General features: G+C 42.1%; 1 protein-coding gene across 1 annotated transcript; it reads right to left on the reverse strand.

The window, feature by feature from the left end:
• Positions 1-1,732: 1,732 nt before the first annotated feature.
• On the reverse strand, positions 1,733-10,083 carry LOC113906237 (PRAME family member 8-like). Its single transcript, XM_027564126.1, has 5 exons — positions 9,839-10,083; positions 8,915-9,487; positions 7,166-7,566; positions 2,913-2,955; positions 1,733-1,922 (listed from the first exon to the last, which is right to left on the reverse strand). The coding sequence occupies exons 1-5, from the start codon at positions 10,081-10,083 to the stop codon at positions 1,733-1,735; spliced, it is 1,452 nt and encodes a 483-aa protein (XP_027419927.1).
• Between the last annotated feature and the right edge of the window lie 798 nt (positions 10,084-10,881).

The raw sequence follows: 10,881 nt of genomic DNA on the forward strand, positions 1-10,881 counted from the left end.
ACTTCTTCCTCCACCTCTTTAGATAACTCGTCTGACATACAGGAAACTATAGAGCAATAATTCTTTGAGTTTTGTTTTTTTCAGATCATGGATCTAGGCTTTCCCAGTTCAAACCAGTCAAAACCATAGAACTTTCAAGTGGGCCTGCATAAATGTACAGTAGATGATTTTTTTTTTTTCAGAAGAAAGTCAAAAACTCCATCCACAGATCACACTAATGCCACCATCTTCTGAACAAGTATTCCATAAAAAAGCATGTAACTCAGATGCACCTGCACAAAGCTGTGATTTCCTCACCTTTTTTCCTGCCTTCAATCACCTTGCCCTGTCCCTTTGAGCTCCTTACACTCTGCACCCATAAATATCCCTACTCACCTGCCTTTGAAGTGATAGGGCTCAGACTTCTCATGTTTCCTCATGATTGCCTTGTAAATAACCCCTTTATCAGCTTCAAATTTCAGAATTTAGCATTTGGCTTGCTGGACTTCCCTCGTAGCTCAGATGGTAAAGAATCCACCTGCAATGCAGGAGACCCTGGTCCGATTCTTACAGAGTGAAGATCTGCTGGAGAAGGGATAGGCTACCCACTCCAGTATTCTTGGGCTTCCCTGGTGGCTCAGCTGGTAAAGAATCCACGTACAATGCAGGAGACCTGGGTTCAATCTCTGGGTTGGGAAGATCCCCTGGAGAAGGGAAAGGCTACCCACTCCAGTATTCTGGCCTGGGGAATTCCATGGACTTTATAGTCCATGGGGTCACAAAGAGTTAGACACAACTGAATGACTTTCACTTCACTTGCTGACCGCCATACTGAGTATGCTCCATTTTGTCTATTAACTTATGAACAACGAAAGAAATAAGCAGAGAGGTAAGAGACCCTCCAGACAGAATAAAGAATGTGCAGGAATGGTAAGGTTTTGGATCATATACAACTCAGTGCCTTTTTTAAAAATCACTAACTGGAGATTGCTGAGGTATAAACTGAAAAAGAGAGTAATAGATCATGGAAGGCAGCAGTCAGTTTTCAATGAGGGTCTCTATTTCTAACAATTGCTTTACAAATATCTACCCAGGGAAAATTTTACCATGTGGGTCTCAAACCTGTATCCAGCTCCAGAAACTGAGGTTCATATTTGATTGTATAAACACATATTCCCAAAAGTTCTGTCACATCCCAGAGCCTACATTTCACCTTGCAATCCTGCACCTCCGCTGTATCAGCTTTCCATTTCCCATTCACATTGAGCTGATGTCTGAAATCATGGATTGGTTTCCTTTCATGATGCATCTATTGCCTAGATTTTAGTTTCCAAATGCCCAGAGGAAAGCTTTGACAGATGTATCCAACTAGGCAGATGTATAACAGTGGTACAGAAAGTGCTCCTCAGAATAGAATGTTTTATTGCCCCAGAGAAGACATTGGGCAGGAGCTAAGCCAGATGGCCCTTGGAAATCCTAAATCCCGCATAATCTCAATGAGTTTATCCCAAAGCTGGGCCAGTCAGCACAGGTGGAGGGCTCCATGAGGGCTGTAACTCTCCTGAGAGGCAGGATAAAACTCCTCACTTTAGTTGATCAGCCCAGCGGTGTGACTCAGCAGTTTCTCCATTATGGCCATAGAGAGAACATTCCCACACAGACTGAAGGTCCTGAGCTGGGAACAGCAGCTCAGAACAGGCAGGATGGACTCAAGTTGGGACTCTGTGATCCCACACTGCTCTAAGTTCAGTTCCTAGAGGGTGGCTGCAACTTGCTCCGGAAGAACGTGGAGGATCTCAATACTAAAGTTGATCATGGTGACACCACTCAGATCCAGGCCTTTGAGCTGATGAATGTTTGGGTGCTGGGACAGATGGGTCAGGTCTGATTCTGTAAGCCAGCACTTAGTTATTGCCAAGTGGTCCAAGGGGGTCCTCAGGCATCTGGGGAGAGAACCAGCAATTAGATCTGAGAAACCAGGAAGGCAGCTGAGCTAAAGTTGTCAGATAGGTGATTGGCCCAAAGTCAAAGTCATACTAACAGCCTTCTGAAGGTCAGTACCCAGAATGACCAGTCTAATTTTAGCCTGACATTCCATCTCCACATCACCTGTAAACCATCTGCAGTTCTGTATGATCTCTGGCTTCTGCTCTAATTCCATCCTCTTAGAATCATGCATTTCTTAAATATTAACTAACTTACCTGGAGCAAAAGACAACATTTTAGGGACTAGTAATTTGAAATAAGTCCATTGTGTTCAGAAACCTTGTGAGCACAGAGCTCTTCTCTCTGTCTCTCTCCCTCACTTTTTCTTTTTTTTTCTGGCTGTACCACATATGAAGTTTATGCAATCTTACTTCCCCCGTGAGGGATCAAACCTGGACATTGAGCCTTGAAAGAATAGAGTCCTAACCATGGACAACCAGGAAATTTCCAAGAAATTCTCTTAAAATTGCTCAGGTCTGAGGTGATTTCCCTTCTTTAATGCTTTCTTCACTTACCTGTTTTCCTAAGTCATCTGACATAAGATTTCCCTTCTTAAGGAAGAACTCATGTCCACCCTCACTGGATCAAAACCACCCCATCCTTAGCTTTCTAATATGGCAGTGGTTTAGTTGCTAAGTCGTGTCCGACTCTTGCAACCCCATGGACTGTAACCTGCCAGGCTCCTCTGTCCATGGGATTCTCCAGGTAAGAATACTGGAGTGGGTTGCCATTTCCTTTTCCAGGGGATCTTCCCGACCCAGGGATTAAACCTAGGTCTCCTGCATTGCAGGCTGACTCTTTACCTACTGGGCTATGAGGGAAAACCTAGTATGGTGTCCCTGCTTGTTCTTCTACCTTAATTTCAGAGGTGAGGTGATACCACAGCTCAGGAGAAAGCAGCTAGGGACCCTGTGTACCTGGCATGCCAGTGATGTGTTCGCTGTTACCCAGCCAGCGGTCCACACTCACTGAGCATCTGGTCCAGGCAGCCTTCAAGGAAGGAGAGTCCAGATAGAGATACTGGAGATGTCGCAGCTTGAGAAACTCAGAGGTAAATTGGACAACTTGCTGCTGCTACTCCTGCACTTTGGGCTCTTTGGGAACTTGGAGCCAGAGAAGATATAAAGCTGGCTCGGTCCCAAATAACCCTGTCATCCAAAGGTAAGTGCTACCAGGAAAGGTTTTCTTTAAGTTTCGTTTTCTTTTCTCACTGAGGACACTTTGCAGATGACAAATTTTCCCAGCCATATTTCAGGGGTCTTAGAAGTCAAATAAACCATAATTTCAAAGGACGCTTTTCAAGTATATTTAGATCACTACTGTTTCCTCAGACCTAGCTAAGTTCCACACAGATTCTGATCAAGGTGACACCTTAGGCACAGAAATAAAATTCTTGTTTTCTCTTCATAAATAACAACAACTTTTCTACACTAAATACATAAGTTCTTATTGGTGTTTAATGTTCTACCACATTCAGGGGTGACTCCTACTTTGGGATACATCATATAAAGATTTCTTTGAAATTTAAGGTCATGCATAAAGGGAGACCATTTATTCTATAAGAATTTTCCATGCATCTCACCCACCCGTTATTTGATACTTGAACAATTCTTATACACCTGTGGCCACCAAAGTGAAGACACTCTGAAGAAGCTCTACAGTAAAAATTAAACACAACAATCTTATTTAACTATGCTTCAATAATTAAAAAAAAAAAACAACTTGGGGCTTCTGTGGTGGTCCAGTGGTTAAGAATAATCTTACAATGCAGGGATACTGGTTCAATCCCTGGCCCAGGAAGATCTGGCCTGCCACAGGGCAACAGCTACTGAATCTGAACTCTGGAGCCTTTGAGTTCCAACTCCTGAGCCCATGGGCAACAACAACTTAAACCTGTGCACCCTAGAGCCTGTGCTCCTAAACAAGAGTAGTCCCCACAGTGAGAAGCCCAATCAGCACAACTAAGAGCAGGCCCTGTTCGCCACAACTAGGGAAAGCCCACGCAGCAGTGAAGACCTAGCACAGCCAAAAATAGGAATCAATCAACCAGAAAAGAATTCTCTGAAGAAAACTCGTGGGCTAATATGAGAAACTCCAACAGTGGCCGGACTCCAAGTTGGTCATTCTCAGGTATGTGGGAATCTGAGGGATATTCAGAACCTTTCCTGCCTGAGTAGTCATCAGTTGTGGAAGTTGTGCCAAAGAAAATTATAGACAGACACAGCTTTAAGTCTGAAGGCAAATTTTATTCAGCCCCATGACAATAGTGGGCCAAATGGAGTTCTTTTGACATTTCAAATTTGATAGTTTTGCACACACAGTTAGGAAAAGCCAACTTGATAAAATACTTTTTCCAGAATTCTAACCTTAAAGAAACAGAAGTCCTTTTAGGAGTAACTTGCATTTATCTTCCTATTTCTTTGAGATGTAATTGTTCTACCTGATCTTAGGTGGTTTATTTCCCCTGACTATTGATATCTTGCTCACTGCCGTTAGGAAGGTACACATATGTTGCACATCTGACAATCAGTCAAATAGACTGGGATTCTGAGCAGCCTTTTGGCTGTGCCAACTTTCAAAGACCTTTGTCACCTCAGTCTTTGTTTCACCAACTTGTATAAAAAGGACTTTTTACCTTCTTAGACCATTTTGTGGGAGGGAGCTTTCTAGAGCTTATGAAGGGTACATCATTTGCACTGTCTTGTGGAATGCCTGTTGCATCTTTATCGGTGTAAATTGTTATTAAAATGCTACTCATCAATAAATCCTTAAATTGGAGAAAATTCTAAATTGGAAAACTTTAGAGAATTTTTTAAATTTTAATTTACTTTTGAGAATATGCATTTTACTTTTGTACAAATGATATTGTTTCAAGATTCCATTAGCTGCAAAGAATATGATCTCACTTTCTTTTAAAATTGTATTTTAATTTGGAGAATAATTTCTTTTTTTTTTTGGTGTTTCTGCATTTTCTTTTCTTAATTTTTTAAATTTAAATTTATTTATTTTAATTGGAGGCTAATTACTTTACAATATTGTATTGGTTTTGCCATACATCAACATGAATCTGCCATGGGTGTACACGTGTTCCCCACCCTGAACCCCCCTCCCACCTCTCTCCCCATACCATCCCTCTGGGTTATGCCAGTGCAGCAGCCCAAGCATCCTGTATTCTGCATCGAACCTGGACTGGTGATTCGTTTCTTATATGATATTATACATGTTTCAATGCCATTCTCCCAAATCATCCCACCCTCTCCCTCTCCCACAGAGTCCAAAAGACTGTTCTATACCTCTGTGTCTCTTTTGCTGTCTCACATACAGGGTTATAATGATAACCCTGTATGTTAGAATAATTTCTTTACAATGTTGTGCTGGTTTCTGTACAGCAACATGAATCAGCCATAAACATACATATATTCCCTCCCTCTTGAACCTACCTCCCACCCCTAGAGAACTTTTATTAAAAGCCACTTTGGGACATATATTTAAAAAAAAAAAAAAGAAAGTGGAGAAAAATGCATCCATGTAATAACTAACCTTTGTACCTTATTTTAAAATAAATGAACAAATCAAAAACTGGTTTGGAAAGCATTATTTATGCTGCCAACTTCAGCTCAATGGTACTTACACATGCTAATAATAAACTTTGCTTTCCACAAAACTTTTCTTTTTACCTGCAACAAATTCATAACCTATGCCTTTGTAAACGAAGATGAAGCATTTATCTTTTTCTTTCTACCTGATTCCTGCAGAATTTGGCTTCTCCAGCAGGCTCCTCTGTGAACTTGATGAATTACTGCCACCAGACGACGACTCATTTTACTAGTCATTCTTTAATTTGCCCTAACTTGTTTTCAATTTATTTATGTCTTGTGTCTCTCCTCACTGTGTTACATCTCCTCACATTACACTAATGAATTTATAAATGTAATGAGCTATATATCTTATAGCCCATCTAGTGTATAAAATTAGTGTCTCCTGCAATACCCAATGGAAACCCTGGCTTCAGACATAGCTAAATATCTTAAGGCCATCAATTGTATCTACAACCATATAGAGAATATAATAGTGCAACTCTAGATATGAGAAGAGGGAACAAGGGGAAATATTTTCTGCATCATAATAGACTAGTAAAACAGGAGATCCAGAGAATTTTAATAAATATGTTATAATGGATCTGCAGCTGATTGAAGCAGATAGTGGGGAGCTGCGGAAACAGATGGATAAGTATAAGTTATATGTTGTGTATTACAGCTATTTTATTATACAACCTGATATGCTAATGTCAAAACATGCTATACTAATCTTCCTCAATAAGGAAGACCAATAAGTGTTATGGAAATAAAATGAAACTTTTATTGACATGAACTAGCATTCAAAAGATATACTTCTGAAATGTAGTATAAATGTAATAAAACCATGTTTCATGCCTGTATGATTTTAGAATTTTTCTCATAGGAACATGCATTATCAGTTCCCACCTATGACAGAGATGTGTTGTTGAGGACCACTGAATATGTTTCCTTTGTTGTTTGTATTAACCCACAGAACTAAGTAAAGAAAGTGAAAGGGAAAATATAACTAGGGAATGATGGAGTTTCAGATCATGGTCAACAAAGTGCTTCCTTCACCACCATCAGTAACTAGAGATCCATGAGATGTAAACACAGAAATCAGAATAATATCATGGTCAGCATTTATTCATTTACACTGAAGGTCTCTTTATTTCTGATCATTTCTACAATTGTGCATACAGAAATAACTCAAACATGTGTGTCTCAAACTGAACCTCCAGAAACTTAGGTTCATATTTGACTCCATAAACATGTCTCTAAATAAATCCCAAACTCCCCAAGTCAACATATGCTTCTAGAATCCTGCACCCTTGCTGGGTCACGTTTGCTTTTCTCAATGACACTGAGCTGGTATCAGAAATCATGGGTGTATTTTCCCTTCATAATATACCTATCTACTAGATTTCAGTTTCCAAGTGTCCAGAAGAAAGCTTCTGATAGAGGCAACCAGCTAGGCAAGGTATTACAGTATTATGCATTGGGACTCAGATGATCACACACGTCCTCACCACAGTGAGGACAGGGGCTGGGGCTAATCCAAATCTTCCTGGGATGTCCTAAGTCTGTAAGGAGCTGCCAAAGCTCAGCTTTTAGTTGGGCAAGTCTCTCCTGGTTAAGAATACCCAGAGAGCTGTAACTCTCCCGAGGGGCAGGATAAAACTCTAGACGTAAAGCAGACAACCCATCAGTATGACGCAGGAGACTCTGCAGGACAGCCATGGAGATGAGGTTTCCACATATGCTGAAGACCCTGAGCTGGGAGCAGCAGCTTAGGGCAGGCACAAGAGCCGTGAGGAGGGAGTCCGTGATCCCACACAGGTTTAAGTTCAGCTCTTCAAGAGTATCCGCAACTTTCTCTAGCAGGCCTTGGATGAGCTTGGGACAAAAGTTGGTCAGGGTAACACCACTCAGATTCAGGCCCTTTAGCTGACAGATTTTCGGACTCTGGGACAGATGGGTCAAGTCTAATTCTGTAAGCAGGCAGTTGGTTATTGAGATGTTGTACAAGGGGATCTTCAGGCATCTGGAGGAAAAAGATAAAAAACAAGTAATTAGTTCTGGGAAACCAGAGTGATAAGTGACCTCCACTTGAGAGGTAAATGACTGGCCTGAAACCAAGTTGTTGTTACCATGTGATAAAATTCAATATCCAGAATGCCCAGACTCATTCCAGGCTGAGTCCTGCAATTTTCATGTGTGACTAGATCAAGCTAAAAGAATCTTGAAAAAAAAAAAAGAACCTTGAAAGCTCTTTTTTCCTCATCTATCAAGCAGAGTACAACATACTCCACTTCCTTAGGAAGATGAATGAAGATAATGGAATGCACTAGAATATGCTCAGTAGAGAGCCTGAGACAGAGTCTCCAAGTGTGGACGCTACTTAATTTTAGTACTGGGAGATGAGATAAACATGTTTTAATTCAGATCCCTTCAGTCCATGCTTGGGCTCCAGATGCCTGTATCTCTGGCCAGGTGAGGCACTTGGAGGATGTGTGTAAACAATAAGACCCCACACCATGCCCTGGGGCTGCCAGACTTCAGCAACTCTCATCCGGGCATCATCTACAAACTTTCTATCATTGTTCACTCTCCTTTTGTCTCTGCTTCATTACTTTTAAAGTCCCAATCTGTAAAGATGGTCTTGGGTTGCATATAATGTAACTAAATAATATACAGGAAATGCATGATTCTGTAGATGATAGTAATGAAGCAGAGACAAAAGGAGAGTGAACAGGATAGAAGGTATGTAGATGATGCCCAGATGGGAGTCGCTGAAGATTGGCAACCCCAGGGCATGGTGTGGGGTCTTACTGTTTCTACACATCTTCCAAGTGCCTCACCCGGCCAGAGATTTAGGCATTTGGAACCCAAGCATGGACTGAAGGGATCTGAATTAAAACATGTTTATCTCATCTCCCAGTACTAAAATCAAGTAGTGTCCACACTTGATGGAGACTCTGTCTCAGGCTCTCTACTGAGCATATTCTAGTGCATTCCATTATCTTCATTCATCCTCCTAAGGAAGTGGAGTATGTTGTACTCTGCTTGATAGATGAGGAAAAAGAGCTTTCAAGGTTCTTTTAGCTTGATCTAGGTTTTTCCTTGTCAATGCCATCTTCATAACCTGTCATCGAACAGAGATATCTCTTCCCAAAGAAGAAATCACATACATGCCCGCACTACACCTATGCCTCCTAATTTGTAGCTTCCTAACCTGATGTCTCTTTCCAGAACTTCTATACCAGCTTTCTCACATCTTGATTGCTCCACTTATGTGCTACCACACTTCACAGTACAGCACCAAATGAGACAATGAGCTTGATACTTTACTATTGTGTTCACTGTTGTTCAACCAGGGCTGGTCCCCTCACCTGAGCATCTGGTTCAGGCGGCCTTCAAGGAAAGATGGACCTTCCATACGGAGATAGCGGAGGTACTGCAGTCTGAGGATCTGAGAAGTAAATTGCAGAAGAGCCTGATGGTCCTGTTCCTCAGCAGCAGACCCATGAATGGGGGAGAGAAGGAGTTTCTGAACATTTCTCATCTTGCCCAGGAGAGGAGCAAACTTGGCCAGGGAGGACAGCTTCTGGGTGAAATTCAAGTCCACCTCCTGGATACAGTCCAGCTTCACTATTCGGAAAACTTTCTTAATAGTTTCCCTGGACCTTGAAACAATCTTCATCTTCTTACAGCACAAGTGTATGGAGCCTTTCCGCTGCTCCACCCACGTGAAGAGGTAGGTGATACATTTGCCCCAGGTATTTTCCTTGAGACAAAGATCTACGTACATCTCCAAGGGAGCCAAGGAGTGCTTTGTCCTTGGCATGTCCTTAGCCACTGATGCCATAAGTGAACTTGAGGTCACATGGTACTTGTCTCCAGACCACATGTTCCAGAAGTCCTGGCCAGTATTTCTCAAGTCCAGCACCCGCAGTTTGCACTTCCTATGGGGAAACAGAAGATCGGGTGAGAGTCTTTAAAATGTACACTGAATGAAACTACAGCCTCAGAATTTAGGCAACATTCTAACTTCCCATCTTTGCTTTGACTTCACATTCCTGATATCACCTTCTGTCTTTTCTCTTTCCTCTCTTGCTCACTTTCCTCCAGTCCTTTTCGTCTTCCGTCCTTCCTAGTACACTTTTGCAAGGTATTTCCCAATGTGATCTCAGCAGTGCTCAAGGCTTCTGAGCTTTTTCAGAAGTCTCTGGTCTGCCCTTTGGTCACTCTCCCTGACACCAACAGTCCCTTCCAGGACACCCAAGACCCTGCCAGGCTACCTGGATCAGACTCACCTGGGCTGAACCTTCTGGGCCAGCAGGACATCAAGTCCATCCAGCACTGCTTCTAAGGTTTCTTGGTGAGGCTTCTTCATCAGCCCCCCTAGAGGCAGGCGGGCAAAGGGCCAGGTTTGCACCATGGCCATCATGGTCTCACTGCGTCTGAGAGAGAAGGCGGCCATGAATAGTGTTGGGTAGAGCTCCATGGGCAGATACTCCAAAGACCAGATGGCCAAGGCCTCATCTCTCAACAGGCTCATTGCTGCCAAGTTCACAAGTCTGGGTGGGTTGTGAGCACTCATCCTGACTCTTCTCTTAATGGAATCCTGTGAAAATGCAAGGGAACAAAGCATCCTTCTCAGGTCAGTCATACCCAAAGAGTGGTCTCTCTCCCCATTCTTCAGGGAAATCAAATCAGAGGCAAAGTCATCACCGTGGAAACGATGAACCAGAAAGGAAGAAACTCAGTTTGTCAGGCTTCCAGGCTAGATTTGGTGGCACTAAGCCATAGCTCTGCCTCTTCGGGCACTAGAGCGAGAATCTCACAAGTACCAAGAAGACAGAAAGGCAACCAATAGCTCCTCCATTTCCTTCCATTGTTTGCTTACTGCAGGTCCCTCTTGCACCTTTGTATCAGGAGACTGAACAAGTTGACTCCCTTTCTCTTGGGTGAAAACCTTTAAAGTATCATGTTCAGCCCAAATTATGGGGCAAGAAGTTCATGTGGAACACAGCTTCAGTCCTCAGTTTCCAAAGTTAACTTTACTGGGAAGGATTAAGGAGATACCTTTTAAAAGCAATGCAATTTGTGCATAAAGTAAAAACTTTAAATGTCAAGAAATAGCATTTCCAATAGTTAGATGTCTTTTATTAACAAGAAGAACTGTTTCATAAGACATTTAAATGATATAAGCCAAAGCCAAAATCAAATGTTTAGGATGAAGGCAAAGCTTCACTTTGAGGCAAAAGGAAAGCCTTTAATTTGTTTAACCAAAAGAAAAGGAAAACTCTTCCTGTCATGTCAGATCGAATCCCACCTTTCAGTACACACTGACCAT

The sequence above is a fragment of the Bos indicus x Bos taurus genome, chromosome 16 (genome assembly GCF_003369695.1).
Source record: "Bos indicus x Bos taurus breed Angus x Brahman F1 hybrid chromosome 16, Bos_hybrid_MaternalHap_v2.0, whole genome shotgun sequence".
Lineage (NCBI taxonomy): Eukaryota > Metazoa > Chordata > Mammalia > Artiodactyla > Bovidae > Bos > Bos indicus x Bos taurus.